This window comes from Corvus brachyrhynchos, unplaced genomic scaffold, assembly GCF_000691975.1.
Source record: "Corvus brachyrhynchos isolate BGI_N302 unplaced genomic scaffold, ASM69197v1 scaffold94, whole genome shotgun sequence".
NCBI lineage: Eukaryota > Metazoa > Chordata > Aves > Passeriformes > Corvidae > Corvus > Corvus brachyrhynchos.
The window spans coordinates 1,751,065-1,771,646 of record NW_008238330.1 but is presented as its reverse complement, the minus strand read 5'-3'; the positions used below and the strand labels follow the sequence as shown (position 1 = coordinate 1,771,646).

The window sequence follows — 20,582 nt, the reverse complement described above, 5'->3', positions numbered from 1 at the left end:
AGATCGGGCCCTGGGGCGAAGGCAGGGGCCTGTGTCTGACCTTGTGGTTGATAGTGGATCCCCCCCGCAGTTGTTGTCCTGAAAAAGTAGTTGCGTCTGTGGTTATATTGTCACTGCAACCCTTGATTTACTCTCTGTCTTGAAGCCTGTGTGAGTAGGAGTTGTAGCTGCTGTGGGGAGAGGTGCCCCGTTACTAATCGATAGGTTTACTCATTGCATTACATGCAAGGATAAGCTTGTGGCAGTGGCGAAGACTTCGAGGGGGAAAGGCTGATTTCTCCGGGCTCCTGGGACCCTGAAGAGAGTTAGTAGGTCATGTTGGAAGGATCAGGATTCTTGGCCGTGAAGAAGCAGGAGGAGATGTTGCTGATGCTGGATGTGGACCAGGCCAGTAGCCGTTAATGCTGGCAGTGTTTCCACTTGGACATGGGGCCAGCGAGGTTCCCATTGTTTGAAGGCACGCCCCTGATTTGCACTGGCAAAGCCTGTTGTAGGACCAGGCTGTGTCCTGTTGCTCTTCAGTTGGAGTTTCATTTATCTTGTCCTTTAATACCAGTTTACTTCAACATGCAGGTTAGGTAAGAATTATAGGAAAAATTACAGTGTTTATACTTGTAGTCGGAAGTCAAAATTGATTAATTTCACTATTCATAGTGGTTACTGTCTTAAATATGCTATTTGGTGTAGTATGAATCCTACATTTTTCAAAGGCAGCACATATTCAGTGAAGGAATTCCTATCATACTTTCCTCAAGGAAGGCCTACTAAAGTAATGCAGATGTGAAAGAATAGATTTATCAGATACAACTCAGTAAGTCTTGTAGTAGAATTAGAAAACATAGCAATTTCAAGATTGTCCTGACACTAGAATTGTTACTCATAGTCTGTCACGAGGCTGTGTAATAGAAACACACAATGGTTTGGTTGGAAGGGACATTAAAGATCATCTAGTTCCAACCCCCTTGCTGTGGGCTGGGACACTTTTTACTATGGGGCCTTTTACTAGACCAGGTTGCTCCAAGCCTTATCCAACCTGACCTTGACCTTAACCGCTTCCAGGGATGGGGCATCCATAATTTCTCTCGGCAGGCTGTTCCAGTGCATCACCACCCTCTTGAAGGGTTCATCCACTAAGTTGAACAGTGCAAGTTGAAAGCTGGGTATCTATAAGCATGATGAGTAGCTTTTAATTTTAATGCTAAGTGTGATGAGAGGGAGAGGTAAGATTTGCTTACGGTATGAACTGTATTTTTAACTTTGTTCTGGTTGTCAGCTTTTGCAAATGAGCTGTGAGAGTTAACATCCATCTCAGTGACTGGCTGAGTGAAGGGCTCTTATGTGACGGGTGGGGGGAAACCACAAACTTGAAAGGTCTTGTGTGGAGACTTTGAGTGCTGCTGTTCTTCCTAGCTGAGAACTGGGATCTTCTGAGGCTGTAGGTTGGATCTCTAAAGGTGAAGGAAAGAAATTGAACTCATCACTGGGACTTTGTGTTGAGGTTCCAGTTGCTTGTGCTTTACAATAGCTGTTGCACTAAGTCTACTGCAAGGCTTGAGTGTATACTGTTAGAAAGAACTCTTTTGACTATCTTTGTTCTTGGCCATGCAATAACAATTTTCTCCTTTGTTCTCACTTGACAGGAATAATGTTTCCAACATGTCTGTGCAGTCGCTGCTTTGTGAAAGAATTGCTGTTGCCAAAGACTTGATTAAGAGAGCGGAAGCCCTTTCCAAGTCCCAGAAAAGGAGAATAGAAGGTGGGGCAAAGCTATGTAGCAAACTGAAGGCTGAGCTAAACTTCCTGCACAAGGTGGAGGCAGGGAAAGTGGCCATTAAAGAATCCCATTTGCAGAGTACAAACCTTACCCACCTCCAAGCCATTATTCAGTCAGCAGAGCACCTGGAGGACGTTGTCAGTGTCCTCCATGTCTTTGCTTATGAGGACAGGTTTGGAGACAAACAGACGCTGGTGGTAGATGTTGTTGCAAACGGAGGTCACACGTGGGTGAAGGCCATTGGTCGTAAAGCTGAGGCCCTGCATAACATCTGGCTGGGAAGAGGCCAGTATGGTGACAAAAGTGTCATTGAGCAGGCAGAGGACTTCCTGCAAGCAAGCCGTCAGCAGCCAGTGGAGTACAGCAATCCCCACATCATCTTTGCATTCTACAACAGTGTGTCCAGTCCTATGGCAGAGAGGCTGAAGGAGATGGGAATATCTGTGAGAGGAGACATTGTTGCTGTAAACTCACTGGTAGAACCATCTGCAGAAAACGAGCATCTTAACCCCAGTGAATCAGATGAAGAAGGCCCTGAACTCCTGCAGGTGACCAGAGTAGATCGTGAGAATTTAGTGGCCAGCATTGCTTTCCCTCCCCAGATCAAAGTAAACGTCTGCAATAGAGTTAATTTAGACATCACTACCTTAATAACCTATGTCTCTGCGCTGAGCTATGGTGGCTGCTACTTCGTCTTCAAAGAAAAAGTGCTGACAGAGCAAGCAGCCCAAGAAAGAAGGGAGAGAGTCCTGCCTCAGATGAGGGAGTTCATGGAGGGAAAAGAGCTCTTTGCTTGTGAATCTGCTGTCAGAGATTTTCAATCCATCTTGGAAACACTGGGAGGACCTGGGGAGAAAGAGCGAGCTGCATTGCTTGTTAAAAGAATTAATGTGGTGCCCGATCAGCCGTCTGACCGTGCCTTAGGACTAGTGGCTAGTTCAAAAATCAACAGCCGCTCTCTAACCATTTTTGGGACAGGGGACACTTTAAAAGCCATCACCATGACTGCAAATAGTGGCTTTGTGAGGGCAGCGGCAAACCAAGGTGTCAGGTTCAGTGTTTTTGTCCATCAGCCACGAGCATTGACAGAAAGCAAAGAATCTTCTGCCACGCCTTTACCAAAGAGCTGCCCATCTGATAATGGACTGTAAGTCATTAAATGAGTTAGTAATGGAAATACTACAGGTATTGCAGTGGGAGGCATATGGAGAAACCGAAGAATCATAGCAATACAGTTTTGGGTGTGTATCAGTGATGACAGGAACTAGCAGTGGAAGAGCTCCTCAAGGAATTTGTATTATCTTTACTCCTTCCTTGGGGTTATTTTTTGTCCAGCTGACCATTAATTTATTCACTAAAGTAATAAGAATTCTATGAAAATTGTTAACTGGCTTACAATGTATTAATTGTATCCATCCCCATTAAAAAATTCAGTTAAAGCACAGTTACTGATGTGCCCTTGTCATTTTTGTCCTCTTCAGAGAGGTAAAATTCATCATCTTAGATGAACTTTGGGCTTGATTTTCATGGGACTTAACTCTTTCTTTCCCCTATTCTATTCAACTTAGTTTTTGGTTGATTCGGAGAGAACTGTGCCTTTTTGGGAGTGTGATGTTTCATGAAGATGTGACTACTAGCCATGAATAGAAATCAACTTAAGCCTTCCTTGCCTTACTGAAAGGAACCTCTGTATGTATACCATGGTTAGACTGAATTGGGAAACAGCTTTAAAATTCCTGGGAAAATGAGGAAATTGGACTTTATTTGCATTAATATGTTGTGACTCAGGCTAAACTGGACAGCCAGTGGTAGCAGACCAAGGAGGCAGATCTACTTTTCTTGTAGCCTTTGTCCAAATGCAAAATCTTGCTGGTTGTAAAGCCCAACTCAAGGCTTATGGCAACAGAATCCTAAACTGAGCCAGCACCCACATAGTTTTTGATACTAGTGTGCTCTTTGCTGAGGACTCATGGTGAATCTGGGTTCGTTGCATGTGGATTACCTGAAACAAAGCCTCAGTGAGGTGCTTCAGTGTTGGTGTGATGGAGGAGGAGATTTGCAGGGTATGTTCTTAAATCCTAGTTTGGTCTGTAGTAGAGAGAAGCCTTTTTGCTGGTGGTGTAATTGCTCTTTTTATTCAAAGATTAGAATAAACAACAATTTCTTCTGGTTTTGTTTGGTTTTTTTTTTTTTTTTTCCTTTGCCCAGGAAAGATTTGCCATTGTAGGAATCTTTCTCATGTTTTTTTTTTCTGAATGCTGTAATGGCAGCAAGCACTTCCTGTTTGGAATTAATTTTCATCAGTTTCCTAGTGGAAAATTTTGAGATGTCAGAGTGAAGCTCTGGGTCCCAAGCTATACATTTTTATCAGGTCAGTGAAAGAGATACCCACTGAATATTTTATAGGCTGTTGTTCAACACAATTGCATTATTATGGAGCTTATAGCTCAAGCAAAGAACATTATCTTGCCTCTTGCCACTCCAGTCTAAATTTCTCCCTACAGTACAATGTATCTGCAGTGCTGCCCTCAGCTCAACCCATTTCTTTCTGGTCCCCAGTATGATGCAACGATACTGGAATGCCAGCAAGACCACTCTATGCCTTGTCCAGCTGAGTAAGCTGAACTCCAAGGGGCAGAAGAGTACTTCTTGTTGGTGGGATTCTTGCTCTGAAGAGTAAGATGTTAGGAGCTTTCACTGGTAACTACATGCTGCATAGCTTTACCTGAAACTTTTAGCAATGTGGAGGGCAGTCTGTTTGCTACGCTCCCCATTTGCTCTGGGTCCCTGAAGTAGTTAATGAAGTTTAATTAAGATGGGTGGGACTGGATTTTGGGTTTTGCTGCTTCAACATCCAGTTTCTCAGTTCCTCCTTGGTGAGTTCTAACAAAACATCTAGCTTGTTCCTACAAATAGCTAGATTTCATTGCACTAACACAGTGTAATGAAACCTCATGGCAGGATTCATCCCCCGCTATATCCATTAATTTTCTTTAAAGTTCTTCTGAAGGGAAAGGAGGACCAACACAATGAAACAGTATCAGTAATATGTTGGCTGTGCTGCAGAAATGCAAGTCTGCCTTAGTTAACAGCACAAGTTTCACCATGCAGGTGCTTGGGGAGGTAGTAATTTATCATGGTGTGATGGATTTACCAGAGCACAACCAGAGATGTCTCTGAAGTGTTACAAACAGCTGGAAGGAAAGCGCCTTTCATTTCTGCCATGAGAGCTCTTACTCTGGACACCTGTGTGATGTCTTTCCTCTGCAGTAGGTGTGGGAATAGAGGTTGGGGAGGCCATCTGTCAGAGAAAAAGAACTGTGTGTTTCAAATCTGTGTTTCTGTTTTGCATCACATGTCCTGAAAAAGGGTACAGGAAACCTCCTAGTTAATAATTTATGAGCAAATAACCTTGGAGAGAGGGGTTCTTGTTTACAGCTCAGAGCTGTAAGAGTTGAGGTTCCAAAACACCGCCTACTATTTCATAGAATCACAAATTGTTAAGGGGTTGGAATGAACCTTAAAGATCATCTAGAACCAACCCTGCCTACCATGAGCAGGGACACTTCCTGTAGGAGCTTTGGGGTGTTCAGTCTGGACCGGGCGTAGACGGATGGGGACGGTCGGTGACGGGGACGGTGATGAGAGATCTCTATAATCAGATCTTGGAACATGCGGTTTATTGCAAAGGGTGTGGGTATAGGGGCACTGCTTAGAGCTGCAGCTGGCAGCTCTGAGCAGGCCCAAGAGAGCAAGAGAGTAAGCGGGTAAGAGAGAGCGAGAGGAATGAGAGTGAAGAAGAAGTGATGAGAATAGAATGGACTGGAATGGAATGGTGAAGTCCTGGTTACAATACAATAAATCATCTTCTGTACTGAATATTCTAATTGTCACTAACCAATCTAATACAAGATACAAATCCTATAGCATTTACATACAGCCTATAAGAGTTCTTATATTACCATAGAGTGTTACATCTTAACTTCTAAAAACTACTCTTTGGACCCCTTCTGCTGAGCTAGTAGGGTCTGCTCTGACCCTTGGACCGCTTGCAAGCAGAGGGTATTGTTCAATCAAGAGGGGATTACCTTCAGTCGGCCATACCATTGTTTTCCAGTTGTTCAGTAACTAAGACTTGGTATTTCAAAAGTGGCTTTCATTTCGATGTCGCCTGTAGTTTTCATATTCCCAAAATCTTTTGTCAGGCAATCATATTTATAAGGATTTCCTGTTTCATCTTCCCCAACAACTTCCCACTAGACCAGGTTGCGCAAGGCTTTATCCATCCTGGCCTTGAACACTGCCAGGGTTGGGGCATCCACAGCCTCCTTGGACAACCTGTTCCAGTGTCTCACCACACTTGCAGTAAAAAATTTCTTCCTAATATTTAACCTAAATTTCCCCTCTTTCAATTTTTACCCATTGCTCCTTGTCCTGTCACTACAGTTCCTGATGAAGAGTCCCTCTCCAGCTTCCCTGTAGGTCCTTTTCAGATACTGGAAGTTTGCCATGAGGTCTCCATGCAACCTTCTCTTCTCCAGGCTGAACGGCCTCAGCTTTCTCAGCCTGTGTTCATAGAGGAGGTGCTCCAGTCATCTCACAGACTTCATGGCCCTCCTCTGGAGTTGCTCCAACAGTTTCATGTCCTTTTCATTTTGGGGACACCAGAACTGTGTAGAGTACTTCAGGTGGGATCTCACATGAGCAGAGTAGAGGGGCAGAATCCCCTCCTTTTACCTGCTGGCCACCCTCCTTGTGATGCAGCCCAGGATTTGATTGGCTTTCTGGGCTCTGAGCACACACACCTGGCTCATGTCGAGTTTTTCATCACTTGTCAGCTCCAAGTCTTTCTCCTCAGGGCTGCTCTCAATCACTTCTCTGCCCAACCCATTCGTGTGTCTGGGATTGCCGTGACCTGGATGTAGGACCTTGCGCTTTGCTTTGTTGAACTTCATGAGGTTTGCATCGGCCCCTGGATGGTATTATCCCTTCCCTCCATTGTGTCAACCGCACCACAGAGCTTGGTGTTGTCAGCAAATCTGCTGAGGGTGCACTTGGTCACCCCTGTCCGCGTTGCCAACAAAGATGTTGAATAGCATCAGCCCCAGTACCAGTCTCTGAGGGACACCACTCATCACTGATCTCCATGTGGAGCCATTGACCATAGCTCTTTGTGTGTGGCCATCCAGCCCATTCTTTATCCACCGAGTGGTCCACCCATCAAATCTCTGTCTCTCCAGTCTGGAGACAAGGATGTCGTGCAGGAGTGTGAAACACTTTGCATTATGTCCAGGTAGACAATGTCAGTTGCTCTGCCCCTGTCCACCAACGCTGTAGCTGTGTCACAGAAGGACACCAGATTTGTCAGGCATGATTGTCCGCTTGTAAAACCATTTTGGCTGTTACCAGCCACCTCTTTGTTAGCCAGGTGCCTTAGCATGCTTTCCAGTAGAATCTGCTCAGTGACCTTGCCTGGCACAGAGGTGAGACTGACTGGTCTGTACTTCCCTGAGTCTTCCACTTTCTCCTTTATAAAAATGAGGTGACATTTCCCTTTTTCCGGTCATCAGGGACTTCACCTGACTGCCATGATTTTTCAAAATGATGGATCGTGGCTCAGCAACTTTGTCTGTCAGCTCCCTCAGGACCCACAGATGAGCCTCATTGGGTCCCATGGACTTGTGCACATTCAGGTTCCTTAGATGGTCTCGAATCTGATCCTCTCTTACAGGGGGCTCAGGATCTTTATCCTCCCAGTCCATCCATCTGCCTTTCTCAACTTGGGTGGTGTGGCTGGAGCACTTGCCATTGAAGACAGAGGCACAGAAGTTGTTGAGAACCCCAGCCTTCTCTTTGTCCAGGGTCTCCGTTGTCCTTCTGGAGAGGGCTGACATTACCCTGGTCTTTCTTTTGCTTGCTTGCTTGTATCTATAGAAGCCCTTCCCATTATCCTTAATATCCCTGGCCAGACACAATTCCAACTGGGCCTTGGCTTCTCTAACCTTGTCCCTAGCTTCCTGTACAATTTTCCTCTTCATTTCAGGCCCTCTCTCCTCGTTCGCACTTTCTGAAAGCTGCTTTTTTTTGCTTTGAGTTTGCACAGCAGCTCCTTATCCACCCATAGAGGCCTCCTGGCATTTTTGCTCAGTCTCCCCTTTGTTGAGATATCTTGCTCCTGAGCTTGGAGGAGGTGATCCTTGAAATTAAGCCAGCATTCTTGAACCCCTCTGCCTTCCAGGGCTCTATCCAATGGGACTCTACCAAATAGGTCCTTGAAGAGGCCAAAGTTTGCTCTCCTGAAGTCCAGGGCAGTGAGCTTGCTGCCTGCCCTCCTCACTGTCCTCAGGATTATAAACACCATCTCCTGGTCACTGCAGCCAAGGCTGCCTTAAAGCACTACATTCCCCATGAGCTCCCTTCTCTTGGTGAGCACAAGGTCCAGTATGGTGCCAAAGATACCTTTTTCATCAAGTGGATCTCATCATCCCCCAGTAAACCAGGCTTGGCAAAGTGAGTCCCGTGAGTCTGAGTAACCAAAACCCTGACTAGAACACCATTGCTCTTAGCCATTTGTTGATCTGCCAGATTCGTCTGGATATTTCAAGTCCCTCTCCTTTGACCTGGAGGATTCATGAAAAACCTACTTGAACTCCAGGGCCCTTTACTATCTCTCCCAGGACTCTGTAGTCCCTCTTAGTCCTTCCCAGACTGGTGCCAGCTGTATCACTGGCTCCCCGATGGAACACTATTAGTGGGTAATAGTCTGTGTTTGCGTAGGCTTGGGAGCTTCTCAGTAACGTCCCAGATCCAGGCTCCTGGAAGGCTGCACACCTCCCTTGAGAGTGGGTCAGGCCAACAGGTGAGTGCCTGTGTACCTTGTAAAGTGGAATCACCCCATGCAATCACCTGCCACCTTTTCTTGGTTGAACTAGTTGTTAATTTCTTTATTTGTGGAACAGGTTGGGCTGCTCCAGTTAGCTCCAGTTGTCTGAGGTCCATCTGGATCATGAAGTTCCTTTTCCCAGTGGCTTTTGGCTGAGTTGAAGCCATAGTTAATCCTCTTCTAGTTTGATGGGTGATGACTCACTCGCTAAGTTTTGTGCCTTACCTTTGCACCCTGCCCATGAAAACAGTCCCTTGTGCTCCTTGGAGGTGCTTAAATCTCCCTTGGATGCTCCTGGCAATGCCCCCTCCTTGCCAGTGATTTATCACTGATTAATCTGTTTTACAGTATTACAGGATATAGTCAAAGCTAGGTGCATGGTAACAGTGCACTTATGCATGGCAATTCATTATGGCCTTTTAATCCTTTGCATTTAAATTAATTTGCTCACAGCCTTTTTACCCTGATGAGGGCTTTGAATGAGTAAATGGGAGACAGCTGCTTCATTCCATTTCTTGCAGTGACTCTAAAGAAGTGTGTTTCCATCATTTTCCTTGTATTCCATTCAGCAATCTTGAATATCCTCTTGGGCACCCTCTAAAGAAGTTTCTCCAAGCCACAGGTGAGAGGGCAGCGACCTGCATTTTAAGATGGTAGGTGACCCAGAGGAAGAAGTGAAAAGCAAATGACCTCTGTGTTCCTGGAATCAGAATTGGCTGACCTGTTTGCTGTATTCCTTCGCTGCAGCTGCTACAGAGCTGGCTGACTTGTTTTGCAGTGACACTTTTGTGTGACCACTAAGTACAACTCTGTTTAAAATCCTCTGTATCTGGGGCCATCGTGTGGTGATTTTCTTCATTACGAGTCCTTTTTGACCAACATGGTATTTGTTATTGAATCAATTTTCTTTCTTTTACTAATTTCTGCCAATCATATAGGCAATATTTTAGGAATAGTAAACCCTTTCTGCATGCCACTGGGCAACTTGAGGGTTTTATTGTTATTTTCTGTCTCTATGTTGCATCTTGCAATGAAAAACTCAGAATGTGGATGTTCTTTGTTTTTTTTCATAGTGTTTTTTTTGCTTATTAGTCAATCAGAAGTGTACTGTTGACAGACTCTAAAGATTGTTTTATAAGACGAAAGAATGCTGGCTTCAAACAAAATGTGTTTTGATTGTAATATTAGGTGGCTTTTATATTGCCTTTGAATATATTGGTGATCTATCCATATAAATCAGTGTTCTGGTTTGGTGCATTTAGATATCTTTTACTTAATTTCACAAATAATGGATTAGGTGTTGAACTTCCCTAATTTATGACTTTGCAAATGAGTAATTAGAAGATGGAAAATTATGTCTCAAATTAAGTTGAAAAAATGGAAATCCAAGACTGCTTTTCCTTTCTTCCAAGATCACACAACTGCTTTGTCTATGCTACACCAGGCACTAGAGGATACAGAGATGTCTCACTTGCTGCTATGGATTTTCTTTGAGTTTTTTTTAGTGGTAATTTTCTGCATGAAGTTCCTTGGAAAAGATGGATTCCTAAATTGTTTTTGGGAACCTTTTTCTTCTGACACTTTTAATTTATTTTAGATTCTTTCTGCATGGTCTCTGAGGAGAGAGAACATCTCTGTTCTGTGCAGCACTCAGCCTGCTCTCTTTGCTCCAACCGTAAGAATAGCAAACAAGAAATGCTGCAATTGATGCCAGGCAGTAGGAAGGACTTGGATATTATATGAAAAATAAATTGGTAAGTAAAGTTTTTAATACATTCATGTTTCTGCGTATGTTCTTTACTTGCTGTTGTTCTGGCTGACAAAACTTGTAGATCAATGATTTATTTGCCATTGTACCTGCAAGCCATGAAGACACTTAGATAGTTTTTGCATGTTTGTAGCCACAGCTGTTTAAAAAGAGTGGTTTGTGTTTCAAACTGTCCCTGTCATCTGAGGATACCTTCAGCAGATGTAAAGCATTCTGCTGAAGTCGGCTGGAGCCTGTCTGAAAATGCATTCACAACCCTGCTTCTAGTTCCTGCAAACTGAAAGCAGGCTTGGTCATAACAGAAATAAAACAAGAAAACACAAGCATCAGTTGTATAAAATATGTTTGAGAGGAGACATAAAAAAAAATACTCTAAAATCCCTAAAATCTTTTAAATCATTTTTGTTGAAGTGGACCAAGGAAAGGATTTACAGTAATGATGAAGCATGTACTTGCGATGACATTCTTTATTTCAGGTTATTATGCAAGCAAAACAGCACAGGTCAACTGTTACCTAATTAATCTGGTAAACTAAGCAAGAATTAGATGGGGTTCTGGAACTGAAGGCTGTGGTAACAGTTTTCCTGCAAGATGTAGTTCTGGGAACAGCTCTGCCATCTAGCTTGCAACAGGAGCCTCATATGTGTTCTTGGTGGTGAAATCACCTCTGTAGGTAAGTGGGTGTTGCTTTTTCATCGAGTTTTAATGTTGCAATTTACTCTAGAGCAAAAACAAAGAGAGTGAATGTCAAATGACTACACTGCTCAGAATTGTGACTTTGGGGCTTTGCAAGTTGTTCCCTATGAATGGCACGGAAATTAAGATTGTTCCTACATAAACTATTGTAAAGAATAAGCAAAAAAAGACCCCTCCTAACACCTTCATTATTCCATTGTGTAAATTTAAATAATCCTCACTTATAATGTCTTGCAGGTGAGTGATCCTTACATGTAATGCAATTTGTAATATGAAACAATGTAATAAAAAGACCCCAAAGCAAACCTCAAACCAACAAAATAAGAAATCCCCACAAAATCCCCAAAATAATGAACATCTGATAATGAAACTGTGCCCCTTTATTTATTAAGGAGACTGAATACATGATAAAGCAGCTCAGTGTGGTAATGAGAAATATGGAATTACAGGCCACAGAAGTTTATACTGTGTAGGTACCAAAATCCTCCTCAGGTCTTTCTTCTGTAGGGATTAATTTGGCCCGTCTTTATGGAGATGGTGTTCACCAGAGTGAAATGTCACTCAGACGTACCACAGGCCTTCATAACTATGAAACTGGACCATATAAATATGTTTTCATTTTTGGTGTGGTTAGGTTTTTGTTTTTTTCCTTGCATTAGAAATGTGCATTATGAACCAGCATTAACTATATCCACACGAGAAACCTCTTCCAGGTCAGGGGAGGTCTGACCTCTTTGCTTCACATACAATTGTAAAATGCACTCATCCATAATAACACAATTTGTCTCAAGGAGTGTCATCTTCCTCTCAGTTGCAGCAATTTATTTATGTTTTGGAATGAGGAGAGGCTAGATATCTGGCATGCCATGTATCCTGCCAAAAAACAGACTACAAGGAAAAGCAGCGTTTTGATTCAACCTGCTGCCTTAGTGCAGGAAAGGTGGAAACATTGGAGTAACAAAACTGAGATATCAATAATGTGTGCAATCAAAGACAAAATGGGTCTTACCGGGCATTTCAGTGGATGACTCCTGGGTTGGTTCTTGGCTTGGCTCCACACTCGGCTTAGGCGTAGAGTCAGTACTTGACTCTCCACTCAGCTCCCAAGTGGTCTGTTCACCTTCTTGCACTCCATTGTTCCCAGCTTGCTCTGTGCCATTCTCCTTATGCGAGTCTTCACTGTAGTCCGGGGGCAGCTCTGTGCTTGGTTGCGTGCTGAAATCTCTGCTTTGCTCCACACTTGTTGCCTCAAGCACTGGGGTAATAGGGGTACAAACAAATAAAGTGAAAGGAATTTACAGGATGAGGAGCATGGTTTGAAAAGTTATTTCTAGGGATATCCAAAAATGTGCTCAGTTCTTTTTACGGATCAGAGATCCCAAGTAGGAGTTTAGGGAGGGGGAGAAAAGTAACTCTAAGACTAAGTACAATATGAATGTGAATCTTACTTAAATTGACAAAGCTGGATTTGCCAATACGTTGTTGACTCACCTTGTGCCTTTAGTTGATCCACCAGGATCAGAATCAGCAGTGCTGAAAGGACTGTCCTCTTTTTCAGCATGGTCACCTAAATGCCACGTAAAGAACAAGCCTTTGGAGCAAAACTTGAAATGTGTGGCAGACAGAAAGCCCATGGTATTTAAAGGCAAGCTCCTACATCTGTGCGCTTTGACATCTGCCTGAAAATAGCAGGTTACAAAACCAACATCAAATTACCTTCTCAAAACAAATGTAGGATCTGTCAGAGACTGTAATCAGGCAATTCCTGCCCTTTGCTTCAGGGTGAGATAACCTTTGCTGCAAGCAGTAAAGGACTTTGGGGGCAGAGAGGTGGGACAGTGGTGGCCCAAACTGCAGTAGCATTGATAGTGATGTCACTGTGTGCCTCTGGCAATGCTGGTTTCTCCAGGCAATTGATCCTGTTGGTTTTGAATGAGGGTCTTCAAAAATCCTTTGATATGATACTTGACAGATTGAATATTCCTTGTGGGTAACAGGTGAAAGGTGAGGTGTGACTAAAAAATGTCCACCTAGCTTCTGTGTTGTAAGGAAATAATAACTGTGAAAGAACTGTGATGTTTTGATCAAGCATTTCATTGGGAAGACTTCCTTTTTCATTGTTGAAAACTTGTGTGTTTATGTGTGTGTTGTTCAGCCTGTGATACCTCAGTCCCATAATGATGCACTTGAAAGGTTTGGACAGCACCAGACAAGTCTAAGGAGGACCTGTTTCTTGTGTGCAGTTTAACCAGCAAAGCACAATTGTTGTTCCAAGGGCCTTTTCTGATGCAGAGAGGTTGCTCTGATCATGTTCATGCAGTTCAGTTCCCCATGACCTTCCCCATCCAGGGAAGTGGGTCATGACCAGACAGTCAGAGGCTGTGGCAATTGTAACCAGGTAAGTTATGTTTTGGGGTCTGCTGAGGGAGTAGTGGGCCTCAGGGCTGTGGGAGCAACTCTCTGTGTTGCAGATAGAGAACTGCGGGCCTGGTTCTGTATATTACACTTGTATGGGTGAGTGGTGTAATTGCTGCAACTAGCAATTCTGCAGTAATTAGCAGAATTAGGTTAATGTCAAATCAACGTAAAAGAATTCAGAATTGGACTCTGTAAGATTTCCCCCCACCCTGTTTCCCTGATTTCACTTGTTTAATATTGCATCAACTTAGTTTTTCAGCACAGTGTTTCTTTTAAGTTGCTTCTACCTCTAGGGTTTGCCTGAGGCTTTATTCTTCTAATCAAGCTTTTTATGCTGCAACAGAAGAATTTTATTATTTCTTGAAAAGAAAAAGAAATACTGATGCCCATGAACACCTACCAGTACATGGCTGCTGCAGATTTCTCCTGTGTTACTGGTTTCAATTGAAAGTTGATGTGTAACATCATCTTTTTTTCAAATGTGGAAGAATTTTTGTTCAGTATGGAAGAACTTGTTGCCGACTCACCTATAAGAGGTAACAATATGATGCACAGGTCAGAAATCTGCAGATAACTATCTGCAGTGACCAAGATTTCTCAGTGTAGACCAAGAATTCTTGTTTTTCATTCTTAGAAATGTTTTTCCTACACAGTTTTCATGAGGTACTTGGGCCTGCTAGTTGTGAAGGAAGTGTAAATAAATATGTTGCAGAAATTGTTATTCCTAATGAGTTACTACTGTACAAAGAAAGAGGAATTGCCATGTTACTCCCTCAGAAGATCTCTAATTTGGTTTTGAAATATTTATCTTCCCTTTTAATGAGGCTCATTGAGCACAGTTGCTCATCTTGCTCTTTCCAGGTTCTTCTGTTCATTTCATTGTTATGGTTTCTAAACATTTGAAGCAATGAATTTAAATTTTTTAAGGCAGGGTTTCAGGGTAGTTGTTTGGAGACAAAGTTAGTTTCACTGTTTTTTAACTGCTCCCAGTCACATTGTTAAGGGGAAATCTCAAAAAGTAGTAACAAAGGGATACATTTTGAGTAGGATTTCTTACTGTTTGAAGTTTTGGGGTTTTTTAGAATTAATACAGAGCCTGTCACTATTCAGTATCTTCAGTGCTCTGAAGGTAAAACAGTTAACATTACTGAAGGAATCCTCAGATGAGGTGAGAATCCTGTGGAATAAGTAATGGTGAGGACACAGGTGTGTTACAGGTTTATTGCTTTTAGCTGCAATTTTTTCAATGCACCCTGGCCAACAAGGCAAGTTACATGTGCAGCATAAGGGAATAAAAGCCATACTTAAGCAGTGAAGGCTGCACCTGGAAATATCTTGCTCCAACTGTTCCTATCCCCAGATTCTTGAATGTGGCCCTCAGGCCAAATACTAACGTCTATTACAGAATATAACCAAGCTAGAGAGGGTAAAGAAATAAACCATAAATGTTGGAAAAAATCCTCCCTATGAAGGGACAAATCTTTTCAGATATCAAGTCTGTTTATTTTATCAAAAAGGATACAGGAGGGACTTATGTTTTGTCATTTCATAAAGGGAGAAAAAAACCCCAAAAAGCTAGGTCCTAAAGCAGTCATTAATGGCATGGATGGAGGCATAGCCAGAGACTGTGGCTTGGTGCCAAAGCAAAATTAATGATTTAGGTACTAGTCACTGGATTTACTATGAGGGAACTGAGTAGTATTGAAAAACCTGGTGGTTTAAAAAAAACCCCTAGGTATGACTATCTAATGGTTCCTCTTAGCCTTGTTGTCTTTTGAGTCTCAATTGTCCAGACTGATACTGGACTCCTAGGAAGAAGCAAATATGGAGATGGATCACCACCTTCCTCTGTGAGGTGGTGGAAGATACTTGGTCTCACTGTTAAAATGCAAGAAGGTTGCAGCATTTGTTGCATATTGGTTACAAATGGGCAGTTTGTACAAACTGTTCATACACCATGTCTGCCTCATTCATGTGCAGAAGATGGAAAGCTGTGCAAGTGTCCACTTGTCTTTAGTCAGGGCAATAGGAGTGAACTCCACCTTACCTGAATTAGAGTTTTGAAGGATATCTGATAGAAACCTGACAGTGACTGAAACTCTCTGCTGATACCTGGAGTATGACAGGTTGTGATGCCACTGTGTCAAACCATTTCTGTGGAGGAACAACTTCACTTGTTCTCAGTACCTATGTGGTCCAGGTGCCTAGGTTGACATGGAGACTGGCAACTGGGTCTCCAGCAGGTGTGGAACAAGCAATTCTTCCTTCATATGCTTCTGTGCCTGTGCAATGGCTGGATGTAGGAACTTGTTTTGCATTGTAATGGCTGAGTGCAGGCACTCCAAAGATGTGCTGTGAAGGCAAGCAGAGTGCTGGGAAGTTTTGACAGCAAGTGATGGTAACTGAATGTGATATGTCGCCGCCCTTCCCGCTCACCTCCAAATTCAGAAATACAGTGCAGGGTATTTAATAAAAGTGTTTTTATGTTCTAAGAATATTGTGAATAACTGATACTAAAATAATTTTTAAAAACTTATTTCCTTTCTTCCCTTGCAGATGTTTTTTATATTTCTTCCACTTGAAAGCAAGCCAGAGTCATGAAATGAAGCTCAGTGAAGCTAGGATCAAAGCAAGGGACACTGTCAGATGGTGGGGGAACTAGTTGTCAGAAGTTTGCACAGTTTGCGTATAAAATTATGAATAAATAGCTTGGGACATGGAAGCAACATCCAGACCAAAAGTTCCTCAGATGGAAAATAGGATCATAGGCTAATTCAGCTTGGAAGGAATTGCAGGGGATCTCTAGTCCGATATCCCACTGAAAGCAGGTCACCTGGCTCATACCATTTTACTCAGAACTTTATTCAGTCTGGTTCTGAAAGCCTCCAAGGACAGTGTCTGCTAAACCTCTCTGGGCAACTTGCTCCTATTCTTGACAGTCCTCATAGTGAAAAAGTGCTTCCTTATGTTCCCTCTGAACATTCCTTGTTTCAACTTATGCTTGTTGTCTCTTATCCTCACATCCTTATCCTCTTACCCTTTTGTCAAGCATGGCTTTTGGAAACCTTCATAAATAGCTGGAAAGTGAGAGAATATGTCAGTTGGGGGCTGACATATTACATGTGTTTATGTGCATAAAATAGAAAGACTTTCTCTGAATTCTGACTTTTCTCTGGGCATCAACTTTTGCAAATAGGGCACTAGGTTAGGTGGATCCTTGGTTAGACAGGGTTATGTTAACAGTATCCTTTGTTGGACTACTGTAGGGGAGGGAAGGATCTTGATTCTAATTTGAGTCTCTGAAACAGGTGCAGAACACTTAAAAAATTTGCTGTTTGAAGAATAAGCAAATTCTTATAATGTCGTGTTTTAGGGTTAGTTTTGATTTTTTTTGTGATTTTTATTTTTGCATCTTACCAAAGGAGGTCATTTGGAAAATTGTTTAATTTAGAGAAGCAGACTCAGTGCTAAGGAGCTGTGAGATTAGGTTGCACAACACTAGACAGAAACTACTGTTTTAAAAACAAGCTACTTTTTTTTTGTTAGCAGCAAGGACCGGACATTCTGGAAGGGTGAAGGATGCCAAGACTAGAGCATTCTTTTCTTGTGAGTTGATGCCTAGGGCATCTTGTGGCAGATATAACTATTCATGTTTTGGGAAAAGTATTGTTCCTTCAGGTACTTAATTTTTGTTTTGCAAAGAGTTCTCTTCTTTTTCATGGAGATTAGCTTGAAAGAAAAGTCAAAGATTCTAGTCAAAGATTCTAGTCAAATTCCCCAGGCGAAAAAGAAGAGTTTTTTTGTACTTTGCTTAATGTTTAATGTTTCAGAAGGCTTTTTGGATCTAATTGTTTGATTGTTTCTTTTGGTTTGCCAATAAGACAAATTTTGGCATTTTTTGGAGAATCTGAGAAAAAAAATAAAGTCAGGATCTTTTGTGTATAGATAAAGGTAGGCTAAGTTGCGTATCAGGAGCTCTAAATACAAAGGTTTGAAATAGTTTTTTTCTTGATTCAGGTTTTGTGATTCAGGCCAGACTTTCAGCACTACTTGGAATACAGACACTTTTCTTTCTCCCCAGAAGTCCAATGTAGTTTTTAAGGTAAATAAGTTTTTATCACTTCATAGCTGGGGATACTGAGGCACAGACAAGACTATGAGACTGACTGAGTGATATCCTGCAGCCTCTCAGGGACATCTCAAAATAAAGTATTTATTTCAGGTTTTCCAGAGATGCGGGGGGAGGAGGAGCCGTGAAGAGGAGGTGAAGGAGGTCGAGAGAGAGAAAGATGTTATGGAAAGTTAAGATACCTTTGGTGGGTCAGGAGGAATTGGTGTTTTGGGTGTGCGCTCTTTGTAGGCTGGTAGAATAACTCAGGGATGGTGAAGTTGAAACAGGTCCTGCTGTCCTCAGTTGAGCCCTGCACAAAGCTGAGAACCACTTTTATTGGAGGGGGTGTGAAGAAGCCGTTTTGTAAATTCTTACTGGACAATTTTCCCACTGAGATCCCTTCTTTCTTGCTGTCATTAATTATGTGCTTAGGAAGCCTAAACCCCATGTTTGTTTCTGCTCACTGTGGGTGTTATTTGGGTTGTCTCATTCTCTCCAGTAACGTTAGGTGCTTTTGGAATCCTGTTATGTGTTTTGGCTTATTAAGTCTGATGACAGTGCTTTACATAAGCTAGTGATGGAAAAATGAATGATAGTTGAGAAATTAATCCATTATGTGTGATGAATAACAAGGTGGAGAGTTGATCTTTGCAGAAAAGCTGTCAGAAGTCACCTGTTTTATGTGTCTTCATTTCTAAAAACATTTCAGAGGTGACTCTGATGCTTGACTGACTAAATCAACCCACAGGTTCATTGTGTTAAGAATATCCAACTGCTCAAGTAAGGCAGCTTTAAGCCACTTCTTTGTGCAGAAGAGAACGATTTGATTCTGTTTTGCTTAAATGATCATCTCCTAGGAGTGGTTCATGCAACTTCCACAGAGAATTGTGCTCTCTATTTCACACTCAGGTAGTCATTAGGCAATGTAACCTAATATAATGTTATTAAGTGAATGTAATGAAAATACTGTAGATAAATAAGAGGCAGCTCCTCTAAAGCTGTAAGGACTGAGGAGACAGTTTATATCTTGTCTTTTCTGCTAAGTCCTTCAGTTTATAAGAATATGGTAAACTGGGAGCTCTCTGAAGCTGTGCAGCCCTTGGTTCCTCTGTAGAAAGTTTCCACACTGCTTAAGCACTTCACTTTGACATCCTGTTAGTTGTACCAACTGAAGGAGTGAAGATAAGACAGAGCACGTAAATCTTTACTTTTCCTGTTCTTTATTGAGGGTACTCTAATTTTGGCCACGTTAATTTGGATGTAAATTTGAATTCTTGCATGTGAACTGATATAAAAGCCTTTACAGAAGCTCCTGTTTAATTTCGAGAGGTGGAATTTGCCACAACTTAAATTCAGACTGTAATATGACTTCCATGGATTGAACCTGGGTAAAGTGATAAAAGATTACTCAACCAGCTGAACTAACAAAGCAGAAATGCCACCCAGGAAGTCTTGATTTTCTCTCCCCTTCTGCTTTGTCCCTGTAGTTTCTCTTCTGGTACCAGTGGTGCTTAACTGCTTTCTGGGATGCTGATTCAACTTGCTGATGTGCCAGAAAACTTTCTTTTCCTACTATACTGAAGAATTAAGATACCTCAGTAGATGTTAAGTGAACAGTGGAGGTGATACATAGAAACAGTGGAAACACAGGGCCAAGAACAGAGTATGTCAGTGGCTGCTGGTCCCCTCAGCTGATCTCATCTGGTAGCTCCATCACTCTCTTGAAAGTCATAAATTGAAATGGTGGGTTGTAGTTACTTTTTCTCTATGTAAGAATAAATTAGCAGTAACTAGTCCAAATGGAGCTGATGTGGTAGCAGTTTCAGGCCAGACACAGTAGAGCTGTCTCAGAAGACCCCCCTGCAAATTCTGGCACTAGTGGACTTGGCACCACCAGACAGGGCTGTGGATTGTGGTGTTACAGCTCAGAAGTGCACTTTGGGCTTCCCCCCAAGCCTTGTTGATTTTAATGGAAATTCTCATGCCACCCCCGCCTTGTCCATAGTTACTGACAGTGACAGGGATTGACATTTGAGACCAGGCAGGAATCAGGAATGCATGAGCCAGCAAAGCAGATGTGCAGTTTGTAGTGGTGTTCTGCTGAGAAAAGACAAACGGGATTAGCTGCTAGTTTGTTTAGTAGGAGATGCAGGCTTGCTTTTATCAAGACAATATTTTCCAGTGTATTCTTGTTCCACGTCCTTTTATATCGCAACATCATCATGTCCTTTCAGTCTTTCCTTTCTGCATGTCTTTCTCCTGCCATTCTTTTCTAAATGCATGTTTGTCACTATTTCGTAAGACAGCTTTAGTCTCCCTTCCATGGAGGTTCATCTGAAAGAGTTCAGGAGGGAAGGAGCTCACCTGAACTTTGCCAGGAAGGAGTGGATAGAAGCGTTTTCTTATCTGTAAAAGTTCAGCCTCTCAGCTTTCTGCCAGAGGGCAAAGATGCTTGCTCAGAGATAATGTGACCCTGCTCAACTGTTGGAAACTGTGGTTTGCCAAGTAGCATACTTGACTCCATATGTCATGGCTTCCCATTGCCTGTGGGAACTTTTCTGAAATGGAGTGCCTTGTGTAGGTAAAGATCAATGGAAAAACAGGTGCGAGAGCAGCACAGATACCAGAGCTCACTTGCTTTGTCAAGGGTGTTCACTGTAGTATCCCAATTTCAGCAGGTTCTTGAGAAAATGGGAAAGCACTTTAAAAATGGTTTGTGAGCATCATAATAAAGTCATGGATTTCATGAGCATCTTTCTTATACCAGGGAAGCATGTTCTATTATGAATTGTTTTTTCTTCTTTAGGATTCAGTATTTCTAAAGCTAGTCAAAGACATGTTATCAACTTCAATAAGAGCAGCTGTGAGGAGTGCTAGAGTTCATATCTTCTGCCTTTTTGAATCTTATATGAGTGAAGGAGTCATCTTCCTT

The 20,582-nt window shown here is 42.3% G+C and overlaps 1 protein-coding gene and 1 long non-coding RNA gene across 4 annotated transcripts in view; both read left to right on the top strand.

The window, feature by feature from the left end:
* Window positions 1-29: 29 nt before the first annotated feature.
* Window positions 30-3,218, top strand: CUNH7orf25 (chromosome unknown C7orf25 homolog). Its single transcript, XM_008633831.2, has 2 exons — window positions 30-578; window positions 1,641-3,218. The coding sequence occupies exons 1-2, from the start codon at window positions 427-429 to the stop codon at window positions 2,923-2,925; spliced, it is 1,437 nt and encodes a 478-aa protein (XP_008632053.2). The 5' UTR covers window positions 30-426; the 3' UTR covers window positions 2,926-3,218.
* Window positions 3,219-10,258: 7,040 nt separating this feature from the next.
* LOC108446826 overlaps window positions 10,259-20,582 on the top strand; it is a 33,549-nt gene continuing 23,225 nt past the window's right edge. For 2 of the 3 annotated variants that reach the window (XR_001862134.1, XR_001862132.1), the window contains exon 1: window positions 10,259-10,411. This is a non-coding gene — a long non-coding RNA (uncharacterized LOC108446826). Of the gene's footprint in view, window positions 10,412-10,901; window positions 11,099-20,582 lie in introns of all 3 variants that reach the window. The other variant, XR_001862133.1, reaches the window with a different exon arrangement.